At 35.1% G+C, this 19,063-nt stretch overlaps 1 protein-coding gene across 3 annotated transcripts in view; it reads right to left on the bottom strand.

The window, feature by feature from the left end:
* Positions 1-19,063, bottom strand: part of EYS (eyes shut homolog) — a 724,585-nt gene that overhangs the window by 192,450 nt on the left and 513,072 nt on the right. For all 3 annotated transcript variants that reach the window (XR_011725383.1, XM_071741624.1, XM_071741625.1), the window contains exon 35: positions 18,344-18,456. Coding sequence is in view for 2 of the 3 variants with exons in the window: in XM_071741624.1 (XP_071597725.1) it covers positions 18,344-18,456 (113 nt within the window). In the remaining variant the exon portion in view is untranslated. The remainder of the gene's footprint in view (positions 1-18,343; positions 18,457-19,063) is intronic.

Raw genomic sequence — 19,063 nt, 5'->3', positions numbered from 1 at the left:
CCTTTCTGATGGGAAGCTATTGCTCATCACCAAAATAGAAATATGGGAGTGTGATTCCAATGAAATCTTAGGAGTGCAAGTCCTGTAGTCTCGCTTCGTTTTTTTGGTTGACATTCTAATCGGCAGAGAAGAAAGAAAGGAAGGCTCCTTGGCAGGCTGCTTTCTCTGTGGTTCATTTGCTAGTCTTCTGCAGGGTGTCAGCCTTCACAGTGCTGTTCTGGATGTTTTGCTTCTAGATGGTGCCTGACTGCTTACGTGCCAGCACAGTTTCCAGGCGCCCAGCGGCTCTCTGCCCGTCTGCAAAAGCAGAGAAGAATTTGCCTGGGCTGGTTGGTGGGCAGACTTCTGCAGCCATTCAAGCTGCTGCTGTGAATAAGCAATGGCCTTGGCTCAATGCAGTTTAACTAAAACATTTATTTGAATAAAGAGCCAGGAAGCGTTTGAAGTAATTAAGTAACTGAGGTGTTAGAAGCTTTGACAAAGTGTAAAAAAAATAAATCAGGTGAAACTTGATTCACTGATACTACATAACAAGGCCAGAGTTTTCTGGGTTTTTTTATTTTCAATTTCCCAGCCTGTCACTGTGTCTCAGGTCAATATTGTAAACACAGATCTTCTAACTTGCTGCAAGCATCAACACATTTTTTTTAATCTTAAGATGAGGTCAAACAGCTGAGTTTTAAAGGCCTGTAACCTTGTGTTTCATGGATGAGTGCATGTACATTTGAAATACTTGTCTAAATATAAATGTTAGTGCAATCTGAAGTCTTGTTTATTTTATATTACAATCTTTACCACTCAAGGAACTGTATGATCAGCTGAATGGCAGCAATATATTGCTTAGGGATTATGCTCAATGTTATGTTGTTAAACCAAAAGCACACATAGCCTAAGCAACTATGCTTCCAATACTCTATTCAAAAATAGTCTGAAACTGTTAGTGTGTAGAGTTAGAGACACTACAGAATAAAGAGTGAATAAATCATCAGCTGCATGCTGACCAGGCAGTGCAGGGGCTCAGCAGCTCTGGGGGGGTAACCTGCATGTCACTGGTTTAACCCCTGCACCATGGCCAGCAACTGCACCAGCTGGGACTGTTCAGCCTGGAGGAGAGAAGACTGAGATCTATGTTGTCAATTTTTAAAAATATCTGAGATGGAGAGGAGGGGAAAGATGAAGCCAGGCTCTTCCTGCATCTAGCCAGTGAAGGGACATGAGGCAAGGAAGACTAACTGAAATACCCACAAATCCCCCCCCATGTGTAAGGAAAACCTATTTTTTTTTTTTTTTTCCTCCGTAGGGGTGATCTATCTGTGTATCTGTATAATGGGCTTCAGACTGAGACCTACAAAAAGAGCAGACTTGTCCCCAATGTAATTCATTATCAGGATAATGGCAGCCATGTCTGCAGATGCACTCTGACATTTTTCCTGGGGCAGGTTGATGAGACATGCAATGGCACGAGGGTCCCAATGATACGATAACATCTCCACTGCCTATATCCTCTGGTACTTACGCACTTAACATTTTATTACTGAAGTAATGGATTTAGCCTTATCTGATATGAGTGTGATAAGGAAGTTTGGATTTTTAGCTTGTCAGCATCGTAATTTGTGCTGAGAATCAACTGCTTTTATTTGCAATTTTCTTTGGCGCAGAAGCATGTACATGCCGTTTTTCTCAGGTTCTGACAGAATATTATTTTAAGCAAATGTTTTATATTTTGGAGCCAAAAGAAAGACTTTTCAAGGGCATTAGCACACATGGTAGAATATAATTTCAATATAGGATCATAGAATCATCAAGGTTGGGAAAGACCTCTAAGATCATTGAGTCCAACCACCAATTCTACAATCCCTGACCACAAAACCATCCACAGTAGCTTTTCATCTACCTGTCTTTTGAATGCAATAGTTCAAATATAGTTCCCTTATGAAACTGAAAACAACAACATTTCATGGAAACATCAGTTTAAACAAGAATTTCAAAACTGGTACCTTGCATGTAATTTGTCAAGAATGAACAAAGCCTGTTTATTTCACTGTTCACAAGCATGTCAAGAATACTTCAAATGGCATGTCACTGATTTTAATGAATCTGCAGAACAGTATATCTATGCACTTACCCTACAGGAGAAAGCACTTAAATCACTCGACACAGTAATTTAAATGGTTACCAGAGAGGGATTGTTTTTGTTCAGCAGTTTATATCTGCATCTAATTTCCTCACCCATCCTTATTTTTGTTTGATAAGGAATAATCAGGTGATTTTTCTAATAGAGATAATTTATATCGGGCATATCTCTTTAAAAAATTCAATTCTCAATATATATTTCAGGCTGTAAGCCCAGACTCTCCTTCTTACTAGGCACGACATTTGGTAGCAGAACTCAGTGATACTGTAGTTGCAGCTTACCATTTAAAAATTCACAGTTGGTATAACATCATTTGCAACTGCTTTTGCACACACAGCATCTCATTTAATGGTGCAAACTCTTAGCAATGCAAATAGTATATTTCATATACAATGCAGCCAAGGATGTGAGAATGCAATTAACAGATACAAGGAAGTTTATGAAAGCTTGTTTTACAAATCCAAAGAAAACATCATAAACTCCAGGATGCATAGAAGTACCAGATATGGGAAGAACCATAGAGAGGTGAAAAGAGGTGAAAGAAGAAAGAGGAAAAGGAAGTATATGGACTAAGAGTTATACTCCTGTTCTTTCTGCTTGAAAGCATGTAATTTCCATAGACTTTGCAATAGATAAATAAGCTACTGTGACACAGAATTTGCAGTAACGATACTTTACATTGAAAGCACAATAGCAAAAGCCTTCCTAAACAAGACATCAAAGCATGTCTTCTCTAGAAGAATCCTCTTTAGCTGATATTCGAAAAAAAGAAACCGAAACCCTCTTAGTCTCTAAGTTTAGAAAATGAAAAATAATGGTTTTGCTAGAACTGAATTTCTATACCAAATCCAGTCCTCCTTTAATATGGCTTACTTGCAGAAGTAAGGAATCATTGAATCTCTCAGTTGTTCACACTGATACTACTTTGGCTTTGTTTTTCTGTCTCATAGCCTTCCCCATCCTTCCTTGTAAACCTCTCAATTTTCCATCATCCAAACATTAAACTCAAAAAGGGAGAGCAAAAATACTTGAAACTACTGAGCACTGAGTGGACCAATGTGCAGATCATATTTAAGTTTAAGTTTTAGTTTAGTCACAGTCAGAAAACCTCTGCCCAGTTTCATCTTAGCTGCGGTTCAGGAAAATAGCACTTGAAAGGCCTGAGTAGTTCCTCTTTTTTGTGGACTTATGCAACTATTTAGTTTCTTGAAACTACTGTTTTTGAATGGGAAAATATACTTTCATTCCCTCTTTGAAACTTCTCTCAGGAGATCAGAAGTATTATTTTTTTTCTTAACATGCCACTGTACTTGTCTTTCTGAAAAGCCTCTCCAAGATTATGACCATTCTGTTCTAGTCTGAAATGGCTGTGTAAATTGTACTAGGTAAACTCAGTTCCTGTAATAGAGATGCTTTGACAGCTATCTAAAATATCACAGTTCCAGAATGGAGTCACTGCTGTTTATTAAAGTTTGTATCCAGCTTCGAGGGTTAAAGACATTTTTCCAGCTCTGTGATGCCCTCCATAATTCAGACTCCAAAATGCAAGATCTGCCTATGGCATATTATTGCACAGTATGTCTGTGGGGGATAGAGGAAAATCACTTCTAGATCCTGAATATGCAATTGATTTCCAAAGTAATAATCAACCTCAGGAAAGATTTCTGCACTGTACTTCTCAGGACTGTAGTAGCCAAAGCTTTGGCTTTTGCTCACAGTGAAGATTCCCAACACAGCTAAAGCCCCACCTTGTCAAGAAAGAAAATTAAATGCTTCAAGAGGTTTTTTAACAAAAACAAGTGATACAGAGGAAAAATCTAAGTGCATACTCATATGAATAATATAACCCAAGGGATGAAGAACCATACGGAAACACTTTTCCTTTCTCCACAAAACCCAATTAATGTTTGCTTCATTCAGGACGGAACAGACCAAGGGATTGGGTTTGGGAAATTCCTACAGGACTTCCAGTAGCAGACTGGAAAGTTTATAATTTCATCAAGATGAGGACAGAGCTGAAGTATCTGGTGAACCAGATCAGTGTTTTTACCATTTGTCTGAGAAAAAGGGAAGGCAGGAATGTAGCACCATTTGGTTTGTCTTGTATATTCTCAACTCAATTTCTTTTGGGTGTGCCTAGTAGCTCTTGCCATCTTGCCATACACTTATATAGGATGAGTAAAGGAATTCTCAGACCCTAGCAGGAGTGACCCTAGCAAAGCTCTTCTAGAGATGTGTGGAAAAACACACTTTACCATCCTGGTACATGGATGCACCCTGAATACATTAGGGATAAAATGCAGTTTTGAGAGAATGTACTCTTGATTTTAGGTACATCACATAAAAGCAGCTTAGGCATGTAAATAAGTTGCACAGAGTCCTTAATCTCTTTTGCATTTTTTTTCCTCTGTGCTGATAATACTTCTTGTCTACATAATAGAAGTAGGAGAGGCCTACACTGCTTTGTAAATATTAAGCAAGATTGCTGGGTAGAATGAATTTTGCTATTCTAAGACTGTGACTGGAGAGAACTGGAAATATAAAAAAACATTATGCATCAGACAGTATTAAAATTAATACAAGAGCTGGCCAGAAAGCAAGATGAGACATGTAGAGATCACTAGTACAGAAACAGTTAAAAATGCAGAGTACTCTTATTTATTATCTAATCTTTTTTCCAGACTTAATTTCTAATTATATCTTAATGCTGGAGAAAAGCTGGCATGCATAAACACAAACATCATGTATTCATCAGTAATCTGGCATTTAATTAAAATATTATTGCATTCTCATTGAGTGCATAAGATAGAATGTTGTAATTATGACAGGTCAAAAAGATTCCTGTGATAGCAACAGATGGAGCAAAAAAATATACTACTGAATATTTCCTAAATAATATTTCACAAGATAACAAATAAGGAACTAACATAATAGGCTTATATGTACTATTCTTCTATGAGGAAAAAATTATTTTATAATCAGTGAAGCACATTTCACAGATGTCCATACATTTCACAGCAGTCCATAATGGATCTGAAGAACCAATAATATTAGAGTTTTTGCCCTTCTTGACTATCTCACACACCCCTTCATGCCCTCACTCCACCCTACACACTGTTACAGCCACTAGGTCTCCACTTTACTTCCCAATAGGGAGGTTACAGATGGTCTGGGAAACTCAGGTAGAAAGTCATGTTGATTCACCTTTGAGTCACTTGTAGTAATTGGTCTTGATTGTTACCACACATGGTCCCTGTGCATCATCTGGTATTCATCTCCATGCATCCTTCTCATCTACAGAACCTTCCTCAAATTCCAGGATGTTTCCTCTATCGAGGATATTCACCTCCTTCTTTCCTGGCCCCATTTATTTGTCCTAGATAACATGTACTTTTTAGGGACTCCTCTTTTCCAGTACTCTTCTTAACCTCATCACGCACTCTCTCTGTGTAGAAGGGCAATGTGAGATCAACCTCCTAAATGATGCTTTTATCTCACGTATTTTTACTAATTGGCAGTTTCGGGACTTTTGTTTGGACAAAATGTTATAAACATTTACAATTGGCTCATACTGATTGCAGCTATCAAGTAGGAGGCTTCTGCTTGAGAATTCAAATGTTCAGTTTTGGATATTTGTGTGTATGTTTGTATGTGCAACTTCTGCCTGCTATTGATTACAGTTTAATATTTTGCTTTCCCCTAAAGCAGCATCATATTTTAAAGTGTCCTAGTGAAATAGCCAGTGCTGGTAAATGTGTTTTTCTTCTTTCTCTTAATACCATGAAATGACTGTAGGAGAACACTAAGCAAATCTATGTTCTTATTATTAGTATTTTCCTAAAGGAAAGTTGTTGATTGCTAGAGTACAAATAATTTTTTTTCATGTGGCTGGAAAACTATCTGAATTTTACCCATAACTTGTTTTTGTAGTGAGCAGTCTCACTTTACTTGAGAGGGAACAAATAATGTAACAATTACAATTGTGGCAGCAGCAAGAACAATCAATACTGAAGTAATTAATATATTCAATACTTAGAACCTGGTGCTCAATCTCTTTTCAGTTCCAAATTCTTTAAGACATCCAAATGCCACCAAAACCAGCCTTTTCCCTCCTAAATATTTGAAGACATTTCATCAGCCAATAAAACTCTTACAACTGAATTCACTTCATCAAACACTATCTGCCCAAGAGTTTGGAAACCTGTCTGAGTTCTCTCTGTAGATGATACACATACAGTGACAGGCATCCTCAGTTCGTGCCTTTTTAAGATAGGTGCCCACCTTTTTCCATTGACTACAGATGGAACTGAAGAAATTACCTCTTACCAGTGAGGACAAACTCCTAGTTCTACTCACTGTGTCACTTAAAATTATGCACATTTTTATTATATAACTGAAAACCATCACAAACCATTTTTAGGTATTCAAAATGTTTGCTAAAAGTATTCCCTCTGAATCACATACCTTTAAAGCAAGGACAGAGATTACTTTACCCTATTACACCCTAGAGTTGTAACTTTAAATATTTATGCAGTTAAAGCTTGCAAGGAAGAGACCAATATGACTTTAACATTAGCAAGAGAATGTAACTCTGGTTTAGCAAAATCTTCAAACATGGAAAGAGTAACTTGCCACTGATGAGCTCTGAACTCTGGCAAATTTCTTTCATATACTTTAATCAGTGAAGAATATTTTATATCTTCTGGTTTATGATATGGATTTTATAATTGGTAAATGCTTCAAGCCAGCTATTGATGTCACACATTGTGTTTATAGTGCCCAGAAACTGAAGAGAGCTAATCACTTCCCTTCATTTTCATACAATACTTACTCAATTCTGTAACATCATTGAAATATGTCAGGCAGTTAGTGCTAAGAAATTGCTGCATTTTCAATTGCCTAACGTCATTTGGCCTTCAGCCTTGCTCCTTACAGATATAAAAATATCATATTACATCTTGTAGTTTCAGTAAAGTATCTTTTTGAGCTAAGAAATGCCAACTCACACTTGCCAACTAGGACCTTGTATGAATACCAGCAGTGTAGCACCTACATCTATCTACCTCTTAATTTTAAAGTGGATGAAGAGGGGAAAATAGGGAAATCTGGCTTGAGAAAGCTGCTCTTTTTACATCATTGAGATAGCTGCTTTTTTAAGTTAATAAATTTGTGATCATGTCCTCTTTTTGACACTGTAATTTTAATGTCTCAAGGTTTTATGAGCTGAAATCCTCCCTTATTGTTATATTATATGTGTGACCATGAGTGAATTTTCAAAAATACAGGAGAATACTTGAGTTTTTCAGACAAAACGGTGATTTCTATATATTCTGACCCTTCTACACATTACTGAATTTGTTCTTCCAGTAGCAAGGATTTCATTTTGTAACTTAATTTTAAAGTTAACACATCCATTCTGAATTGCTTCTGCTTCTCCTTTTCACTTACCACGTTTGTTGAAGAAAAATAAAACATTTTTTTTTAATTCTCACAAATATATCAAGATCCATCTTGACTTCTAGGTTAAATTTCTGAAGCATTTTCTTTCTACCTAAGAGCTGTGATTTCAGTTTCAGAGGAAGCAGGAAAACTGAAAGGATATAACAAGACTTAAAGCTGTTCTTTCTTCTGAATAGTTACTTCAACAAAGATCAATAGCATATTTTTAAAATGTTATACTAATAATTCAAGGCTGCAGGGGGCACTGGTGCACTGTAAATCTACAGGACTGCAGAGCAAGTGTCAGAGAGGATATGATTAAACAGTGCTGCAGGTTACAGATACAGAAAAAACACATAAACTATTTATAATCAATTTAAGCTTTGAGAAATTAGGTAACTGTAAAATATTTATATGAATTTTGGAGAGGAATTAATGTTTCCTTTACTAGTAAATATATTTGTTTTCTGCTGCAATCAAGTAGTTGTAAGGATAAGATGTTTTTTTAAACTTTATAATCAAGGTCCCTTGAAGGATGATACATCTTTCTAATATCGCATTACTTACTATTATAGCCTTAAATAAACAATCCTCCTTCCCCGTAGAAAATAAACTTTTGCTTAGCATTTCCCCAAAGAAGGTCATTTATTAGCTGTTGATAGTAACTTGTTTATATATTAATCAGCCAATACATATACTATCTGATTCACAGAGCCACTTAATTAAGAATGTATTACAGTAAGAAAGAATTATACATTTTAACAAATAATTTTATGTTTTATCAGCTTATTCAATATTTTCAATTTTAGAAGCTAAGAATGATGGCATCTAAGATGCAGACCTTTCCTGGAAATAAGATTGTATGACAATTTATCACTCAGCAACATATGGCAGACATACAACTATGCCTGCATCATCAATTTTGCATTCAGTACTACTAATTTATTCTTTAATTATTTTGCACACATTAATTATTTTTTTTTAATGCAGCTTACATCAGAGTTTTGCCTCTTCTGTTTAAATCAGATCTTCATACTTCCTGCAGTTACTACTGTATTAAGCTTAATAAGTTGCAGTTGTCTAGAGAATCCTTTCTAGAAAGACGCAATCTAATTTTAACACATCAGTGTATGAAGAGGCCACCACTTCAAATGGTAGATTGTACCAAATATTATCATAATTTCTGTTACAGCTTTTTTTTCATTACCAGTTCAGATGTTCTAGTTACAGTTTTCAGCCATTGCCTCTAATATGCTGGTCTCTGCTGACTTAAAGAAACCTCCTCCATGTGCATGTCTCCTCATTAAATATATGTGCTATCTTCATATACACTAAAAACACCTCATAGTTTAGGAAAAAAAAAAACCCAACAGAGACCTAATTACTAAAGTATCTTTATGTATACCTTTTTTAAAAAAAACTATTTGAGGATTTAGAAGTTGCACTTTTCATCTTTTGTACTTTTTAGGTACTGCTCCAGCAAGTACCATTACACAATGAAATACACTACAACCAACATCACAATCAATAGTTCACACAGAAATGAAATTGTCTCCCTACTTGCTTGTTCAGATACACAGAAATCACATTTATCATTTTGTTCCAGAAGCTTACACCAAGTTGCTTGTCTGCACTAACTAAAAATAAGTCTTTTGGACATTGTTCTTTGGGGTTCAGCCTGTTTGAAAAAGAACTTAAAATACGAAGTTTTGAAAACACTTAATTTCAAATACGCTACTAAATGTTTCCTTTTTTTTAAGCTTTCCTTTTCTGATAATAATTAAATCTTCAATGTTTTGAGTTTTTAAGAGGAATTTTATTGTAAATACTTTTTATGTTATTAATTGCATATTAATATATCAAATTTTTCTTTATAGGTTCACAATACATATCACTATATTGGACGTCCTTTAGATATCAAAAGTATAAGGGACTTCTTCTAAAAAATCCTGTTTTAAAACTTGGATTCCTTAATAAAATAATTTTTAGATCTGAAATGTCCAGTTGTCATTTAAAGTGCTCAGCAAAAGAATACTACAAGCCATCTTTTTAATTGTATGAAATGTTCAAAAGCTTTTTCAAATAGTCAAATACTATTTGTGATGGATTTTATTTTCTATAAAAATACAAAAGGTGTTGTAATATTGTTGACTGCTGCATGTCTAGCTTTGTTTAATTAGGTTTTTACAAACCCACAATACTTGGTAAATCGTGAAGTCCTATGGTCTATTCACTGGCACAATGAAGGAAACAGAAGGGATGCCAGCAGAGATCTGCTAGACAGAATAAAACTGAACTTCCAAAATTTACTCTTCACATTCTGGCTGTTAGCAGTTGAAAGCAACTCTTACGTCTTCCTATGACTTCTCTATCAAATTCAGAACTAAATCTCAGAAATTACAAAAGTCAAAGAGGAAGTGTTATATTGATTCAAGCTTCCTGTAGGCAAATTACTCCTTTCAGTATGATGCATCCTTATTCTATCAAATATGCCTCTCTTCACAATATGCCCTGGTATAACAACAAGAGCAACTGCATCTACACTGCAAGGCACTCACTGCACCTAACTTGGAAGTTTTGGAAACCTTTTCCAAAGTTTAATTATTTGTCAGTCTATAGCAAAACATTTTTTTCTTTATTTCTAGATTTCTGTAACTGGACAAGCATCAAATGCTAGCACTAAAGCTACGTGTGACTGCAGTCCAAAAAGGAACTCCTGAAAGATAATTTCTTTTACTACTAAATTGTTTTCAGACAATTCCTCCTGTTACATACTTAGCTTTTCTGAACCACTGCTCATAATAAATTTAAGACTGACTATATAGGAAAATATTCTTAAAGCAGAATTCTGTCAAACCATCCATGAACCCATCCACAAATTTTAGAAAAGAAGAAAAAGATTGAGAAAAAAATATTTTTTCTATTCTGAGACAGTAGAAGAGGTTTTATTATGCACATACCTGTCTGGCTAGAAGCCCAAATGATTATTTCAGGAAGCTACTGAACCATAACACTTGTGTCACTAAGATAATTTCTCTTAAGCATTTAGGTGAAATTTCCACTGAGTTTTACAATGGCTATGACACATCAATGCTCTGAAAAATACATGCAGTGAAGTTTTAGGAACTTTAAAAAACCGCTTTTGATTTAGATTTTATTTTATGAATCTGCTTCAGCTTTGTAGGAAAGTTGTGATGTTCTTGATCCCATCCTTCTTTTTTTTTTAATTTTTTTTTTATTTTTAAATTCTAACAAAAATCTTTTATTTTCATGTATTTAATACAATAATATTATTTTGTTTTTAGGATAGATTGTTCTGAAATCTGAAACAAAAAGTATTTCTCATAAATCTTAAAAATATATTTTCTTGATGGAATTTTTTTCTGGTTTTAGATTTCAAAAGCTAAACATGTTTAAGAATAGTTGTTGTGTGGATGACAGAATTTCTAGGAAAGTATAAATACATAAGGCAACTTGGCAGAAAGCAATGAAATCTGTTATTAACCTAGAGCAACATAAAATGTACCATATAATCCATAGGTAAAAAAAGCTTAAAATATCTTGACAGCCTTCTAATTCTGATCATTCTTGACACTGAAAAAACTCCAAGTACAGAGAATTCACTGTGCTCTTTAGGCTGTAATGTCTTCTGGAATTTCTGAACTACCTCATGGTGGTCCACAAAGTTAGTCACATCCTTAACTCCTATCTCTCAACTAAGCACTTGTGATTTTCTACTGACCAGACACCTGATAGTCAATCCCTCTCATATCCATGTTTTAAGAAATAGATACAGTGACTTTATACACAAATCACAGTTCTATGTGGATCTTTGAATCTACCTTAAAGCAAAAAGGCCATAGCAAACACAGTTTTTTGGTTGTTTTGGGTTTTTTTGTAACGTAACTCTTTAGCACATACTTCTCCTTTCTAAAGTATTGGTGTAATATTCAGTTCTATACTACAAGTGTTCTGACTAAAGGTCAGTACTTTGCTTTACTGATGTATAAAGGCATCAGTTTAAATGCAACGATGGCTAATTAGTTGGGGTGAAAGAAGATATTTAAATTCCAATTATAAATTTAGTAATACATAGAGTAAGAATCACCAGTAACTGGAGATACTCAATATTACTGCACAATAAAATAATATACAAAGATGACATGAGTGCAAACCAGCATTTCTCCAGCACCATCTTACTTCATACTTTCTTCAGCACATGAAACAAACGTTATAAAATAATGAAGCACACATAGAAGTAGTGAAGACAATTTAATGTACAAGAATGAGTCTTATTCATTACAAAATTTCCTTTCTGTACAACTCTGTCAGATGGTTTTCCAAAATATATAACTAAGCTATTATTTATTTGAGGCACACTGCCTTAGAAGCATGCACTGGCATGTGTACATTGACATATATACTTGCAAATGCCTCCTTGGTAAAAGAAGACTGAAACCATGCATGGTATCCTTTAAGTCTTATTGTCTCCCATGCAGGTACCTAGGAATTTCAGCAGAAATCAAGATCTAATTATATCTACTCAATACAGACACACACACAGACAGTAACTGTCACTGAATTCTGTTGACAGAATTAAGAAACAATCCTCTTGGTATAATGCATACACATAAAATTACAGAGGGGTTAGTAAGTCAAGAAAAACATCACAAAAACCCTATCATTAACATTTTAGAAGGAGTGAGTTGCCCCAGGAAAGATGGATGTTAGTTTTGTAGTACCCTGGAAAGAGGGAATATCTTCCAGAAAAAGGGAGAGAAATGTAATATTAACAAATATTATCACACATTATCTCACCTGCATATATTTGACACAGGGATTTATCTAATATCCATCACAAACAATTTCCACAAGATACTTCAAAAGATTGATCTAAAGGCTTACACAACAATTTGCAGTGATTTTGAAGATTTGTAACAGTAGGGAAGATTAGATCTCTCACTTTGCTTTTATATTCTTTTTCAACATTGAAGTCTGTATCACTGAAAAGTCATCATCTGAACAGGAATGGCAAAGCAGGAAGAAAAATACCCAGAATTCATGTACACACACAGAACAGAAAGGAAATTTCACAGGACAGAAAAACTCACAAAGACAAAGAAAACACTGCAAACAAATGTTGCAAAAGATGAGGGAAATCCAGAAGGGCAAATCAAGCAATGAGGATGAAAGTATACAAAAGCAGCTCAGGCACTGGAAAAGGAGGAAGGAGTGATTAGAAATACACAGAAAAGGTTATCAGCCAGCAAAAGCAATATATGAGAGAGAAAAAAGTAACAAAATAAATGTATAAAGAACGAATGTTTGTCGTCACTGTCTTTGTTTAAAATGTACAGAATTGCAATGAGGATAACATGAAGCATACATGTGGTGAACATGAATGACAATTCTGAACATTTATTTTCAATTCTGTATTTCAGAAAATTTAGTCCAATCTCTGTTAATCACAGAAAACCTGTGAATAAATATAACCAAGAATTGTCAGTATTGTTTATTTAATTATTTTCTTCAACACCATTGAATAGTACTTTTTACTATCTATGCTGAGATGTAAGTGTGTAACTTAAAGACTAAATGATCTTTTTTTCACTTATAACAGTAGCTCAATGTTTCTCATCATATCTTGCATTTATTCATAAACTAAGATGTAAAGATACAGAAGACCCTATGTTTGGAATTATGTGATTTCCCCTTCTGGTTTAAGTCAACTTGTACATTTGATTGAATTTATATTCATTAAAACATTAAGTTTTTCAGCTCAGGGAGATTCATATGAAGAAACTCTAACCTTACACGAGTCTTGCATGGACTTTTACAATGAACTCATACAGTATTCACCACCAGATGCCTCTGATGAGGTAAACACCTCAGGTGCCTGGTGTCAGATGCTTTGAGTTTTGATGTTTTATACAATTATTGAAGAGCAGTAAGTTCTATAGAGGAAGAGGTATGCTGAGAAACTGCACAGGAAACTAAACTTCACAAAGTTGTAAGGGGTTTGGTTGGGATTTTTCTAAAATTATCACCAAAAAATACAGAATGGGAAATGAAGTACTCACACATAATGAAGTGAATTTAGAGCTTGTTGAAATTTGGATAAGCAAGGTGAAAGTGGAACTGAGGGCTTACTGAAAACCTGTAGAGATCTCCAAAACGCATTGCATAGCTCCTGAGAAAATTGCCATGCATTAGGAAACTCATCAGTCCTCATGATGGAATGGAATTTGAGTAATGCACATTCAAGAGCCTCTTTTTTAAAATGCAAATAGCTATCAGGCTCTTTGCTGAAATGAAGCTCAGATTCAGCCTGGAAAAAACATCTTGTGATAATACATCAGCAAAATAAAATCTTTTAAAAAATTAACTGAAAATCTGTCCAATGGGCAGTAATGAAGAACTCAGATTATTAGATCCTGTCTGTGAGTGCAAATTAGCCTTGAGATTTATATTTAGAAGTAACAGTTTAGGAAAACATCAAACAGTATTGTGTGTATTCCCACTAAGGAACTTAAAAATACCCCGACAAATCATGGCTTGGATAGATGTATATGCATATGCATGCACATAGGCATATGTAGATGTATATATATATGTATGCATTTTATGTGTGTGTGTGTGTGTGTGTTCAGGACTTTTGAAATTACTACAGGCAGTAAACTCTTAGAGGAACACGAAATGGATCAAACTCTCAGACACTAAAACAGAAGTGAGCAGCAGTAAACGTCAGCTTTTAATACTGGGACTCAAAGCTTCGTTTATATCTGTCATCTGACCACTTCCTGGAAGTGATAGACATTTGCCCCACAAATCCATTCCAGTGAAATTTTCTGAAATACTTACAGGATCTTTATATGACATTAAAACCTTACAAGTATCTTATTTGCTTCAGAACGAGGGGAAAAAAAATATTTCTTAATAGATCTGTTATTTCCAATTGTCTCTTCTACTTAAGTTGGCCACTACCTGATTGCTTTCCAAATTGCTTATATATTCATAGCTCTGAGTCAGGAATAGTTTAAACATAATCTTAATATAAACCTTGACAAGATTTAGATGAGTATAGAGTCCAGTGTAATTCTAGGAAAATACATACTGGAGGCTGACTTTTACTAATTAATACAATTGTGTTATAACCCTTCCTGAAAGCAAAAAAAAATTGCATAGCTCAGAGGACTTCTGTGCCTGAAAATCTGGTCTCAGAGTCAACTTAAATTCATTCTCCCACCCATAAATTACTCTACCATTTCCTATTCCACTTTGGTTACATCTTATGTCAGGAAGCTCTGATATGCCCTCAGTGGAACACATCCCTCCTAGCTGTTCTCTCCTCCCTGTGGTATCATGTATTATAGTGCATCTATGAACTCTGGGCTTTAACAGTGATGCATGTGATTAGCAGGATGATCTGGGCCATGACCTTGCAGATTAACTGTGTTAAAGTCTCACGCTTGAAGCGCCTCAGTGCTTCTGAGTACACACAGAAATCCTGTATCTTTCAGAACGATCAGGATTATTGCAAGATTTAAGGTCTTTGATCTTAGCCAACTTATCAATCATCCTCTTGAATTTAAGCACAACTTAGCACCTGCTTACAAAATTACATGAAAGACAATTTCCATGCTGCTCCCAACTCTCATTTAGTAGTGTGAAGGTGAAATACTCTTCATTTCTTCGCAGTGTATGTTCTTGCATTACAAAATATGAATTCTAAAGGAACAAACAGCATTCTTGCCCCAAATATTCAGGGCAATTTAGACAGCAGATATTCAGATACATACAGTGAGATTACTGTTATGGCTTCATTTTTTACATTTCTTCATCCTCAAAAATTTTAAACAGTAGCTTAAATTACATTATTGTCTGAGATATCAAATAAGAATATTTAATATCATATGAAATTCCCTGAAATAGTTGATGCCAATAGTTTTGAAAAGGTTAATGAACTGTATCTAAAATTTGTTTTTGAAAGCTCTCTATATTCCTTGCACATGTTAGCTCATCCTTTTGGTATTTTAAAATTCAAACAGATCCACTTAAAAAAATAGCAGAACACATTTGAGTAAATTTCAATGCCATTAAAAATTCATAAGCTTAAAATTTACTCACAAGCCTAAACACTAAATAGTTTCCGCATGTGTCCTTTTGGCTGACCTACACCACAATAATGAAGTAAACCATGCTGCTGGGGCACCAAGAAACAAAAACCTCATCAGGCTAAATGAATAAGACTAAAGTATGGCTAAATATGCAAATGGAGAGGCATTCAAAAGGATTAAAGTCTAAAAGCAGGTGATGAAAGGTGGAAGGTCAATTACAGAAAAATTACAACAGCAAAACCAGAAATACTTCGTGTCAGTGGATGATAAATACAGGAAAAAAATATGTTGCTTTGTCTGCCATGTTGTAGAGTGCTCTGTTACTGCCAGGCAGCTCTAATCATAGCACTATTGCATCAACAGAATCATACAAATTCTGAAAATACAATGTAGGTACACCAGGCATTCTAACACTTACCAGCTACTCGTGTTTGCAATATATATAATATATTATTGGCCTATTTAACCAGCTCTCCTCAAGCATTTTCTCCTTCCTTCTCAAAACAAAACCCTTTTCCTGAATAAGCTTGTCTTGCAAAAAAAGAATGGCAGCTGAATTTCCCAGATGTTTTCTGGGAAGCAGAATTTATATGTAAAGACTGATGACAGTCAGGATGCATGTGAGTTATACCTAAAGTGAAGAGCAAAGGATGATGTAAGCTCCCATGTGTGGGCAGATATGAAATTAGAGTATCACAGTGCAGAGAATTAGAGAATGCTTGCCAGACATTCCTGCACTCAACTCTATGGGAAAACCATGACACCAAGGGAAATTCGGACTAGTTTCAATTCTGTTTCCCAGCTTTTCTCAGGAAGAGCTGTGATTTGGATCAGGATGGAGCCAGCTCTGTGTGGACTATGTGGGGCTGGACAGTGCCTGGCTCATCTAGAGCATTCAGGAACAAGCACAGAGGTAAAAGGAATATATTTTACAAGAAAAATCCTTCTACCATCCTTTTATCTATAAGATTATTTTCAATGTTTGTGTGTACAAAATATCATGTAATTTTACTAACCTAATCCATTACAGATACCCACTAAGCAATTGCAAGAAACTGCCCTAGACTGTAATTGCTGAGTTCTGATCCAAACAAACCAAACTTTACTATCTGTATTATACTGTATTAGCCATATTTCTATGTTAATCCACTAAGAAGTACTGGAATCAAGAAAAATTACAATAAATCTTGGCCTATAATTCTATATAGTATAACAGATAATATAGCATTCTAAATAAAAGAAGGCTTTAAAGCATCCAAGATGAATTTGCTTATAAGCATTCTTCCAGTCTATCCAGGTTCTTGAATGTTATTGGTTCTTAAATGAATTGTTATATAAACTACTCAATGGTTAATACTTGAATTAAAGGCATAAAGTAGCCCTTCACCTCCATGAATTTCTATTCCACACAGCGGTATAGTTCCAAAGACAAGAGTATGTGCCCCATTTTGGAGGAGACCACAGTTCTGATGAGTGAAAGGCTTCGCAGAAAAGCAAAGTGGAGCCATCTCTTCTCTCTTAGCTGGATTTTTCATCATAGAGGTCAAAGTGCTGTATTGTGTGCAGGATTTACTACCAGAACATCTTCAAACAAAATGTCTTGGGAATTCAAAGGATATTAAAGGATTATTTTTGTCCTGTTTGGACAGGAGATGACACTGAGCTGCTCTTCTAGACAAAAACAGTGGCAGGTCTTTGCAGGTGTAATAAGCTGAATATTCAGAGTAAGTTTCACTGACAAAACTTTGATGCCTAGGACTTGAGGCAGCTGGTTGATTAGATAATGGGTTTGATGTTTACCCTCCTTCCATAACTCTGAGTATGATGTGTGTAAATTCACTCAGAGGCTAGAGGTAGAAGTGAGTGCAGAGTCCAGTTCTCATGGATCCTTTAATTAATGAACTAGTCAGCTACCACTTGCTTTCTAAGACACTGTTTAAATAAGGACAGGAACTTTAATTAAGCTATTCTCCAAATTTTAGGAAAAAAATAATGTAAAAAGGCTTATGCACAATTCTCCAGGAATACAGGGAATTTTTCCTATGACTAAAATCATACTCAGTTATGAAAGACTTAATGGTCTGCAAATGCAATTCATCTCTATTTTCTTTTTTTTTCCACTTTCCTGTGTCCAGACATTTTCATCTACAACACTGGCTCTGTATACCCTTTTATTTCAATCAATGCATGACCAACAGCAATGGGAATAAGCAAAAGTGAAATCAAGTGAGGTTTTTTAAATATTCAAAAGCATTTTTCACAAACTCATATATAGTAGCCTTAGTAGCAAGTCACTAGTATTTTTTACAAGACTAATGGAAATCCCAAAACCATGAGTAGAAACAACCAGCACACCACCCCAATCTCCCTCTGCTTGTTACAGATTATCTTGCTTAGTATAGCATGTTTCAGAATTTAGTGGGTGAAAACTTATTCTAAATAAGCTGTCAAGCTTAATTGAACTACTTGGCAAAAAGCATCACACATAAAGAAAAGGCTTCAGACACATAGAAGAAAGCACAATATCCATCTAGATAGTTTTTTTTTTTCTGTAACCTTCATTGAAATTATCTAAAATAGTCATCCTATTTAAGGAAAAAAGCAAAATCAACACAGTTTCTTCCAATTTGAAAAGGCACAGATGGTAGTTTACCTGCAATTTTCAACATTATTTCTTCCCACAGCATTAGAGAAGTTGAAAGGTCCCACATTATTGATTTCTATGACTTGTATACAGCCAGTGAAATTGTAGACAGGTCCAGGTACCTGCAAAGGAGAAAATATATACTTCTTTTGCTTGTTGCCCTTGTGATCAGTTTTAAAAATAATTAAGTAAGGTACTTTAACCCTAATCTTGAAGAACTGCTCTGGTCTCCATTTTTTCTCTAATTAAATTTTATTTTAAAATATGAATGTGAAAAGAAATCAAAGCAAGATACAGTTGAAAAGTCTACTTTTAAGTTTACTAATTCCCTGCTCAAGAGCTTACTACCATTAATCATGTTTCAAAGATGCCTAAGGATGTACTAAAAATGGGAATCACTGTAGAAGCAGTGAAAAAACACAGGAAAAGAAATTGTTATGCATATCTTGCTATCTGAACAATTAGCACTGATACTATGTTGACAGGTGCTATGATATATGAACAAACTACACAAAATGTTGCAACAGAGTCCTCATGGACTGGACTAGAGGACTGGGACCAGTTCCTGGTCAGACCAGATCACGTATACCTGTCCATAGGGCCATGTAGCAGTAAGACTCCATAGTTCATATGATAAATTTCTTGTCAAAATAGAAAAAATGATCTGCTAGGACTGCCTATGAAGATGAAAGCCACTGATACATTTGAATGAGGACTTGGGGGACTACT

The sequence above is a fragment of the Heliangelus exortis genome, chromosome 3 (genome assembly GCF_036169615.1).
Source record: "Heliangelus exortis chromosome 3, bHelExo1.hap1, whole genome shotgun sequence".
Lineage (NCBI taxonomy): Eukaryota > Metazoa > Chordata > Aves > Apodiformes > Trochilidae > Heliangelus > Heliangelus exortis.
Note: the sequence above shows the minus strand (reverse complement) of the source record. Positions and strands in the feature narration are given on the sequence as shown.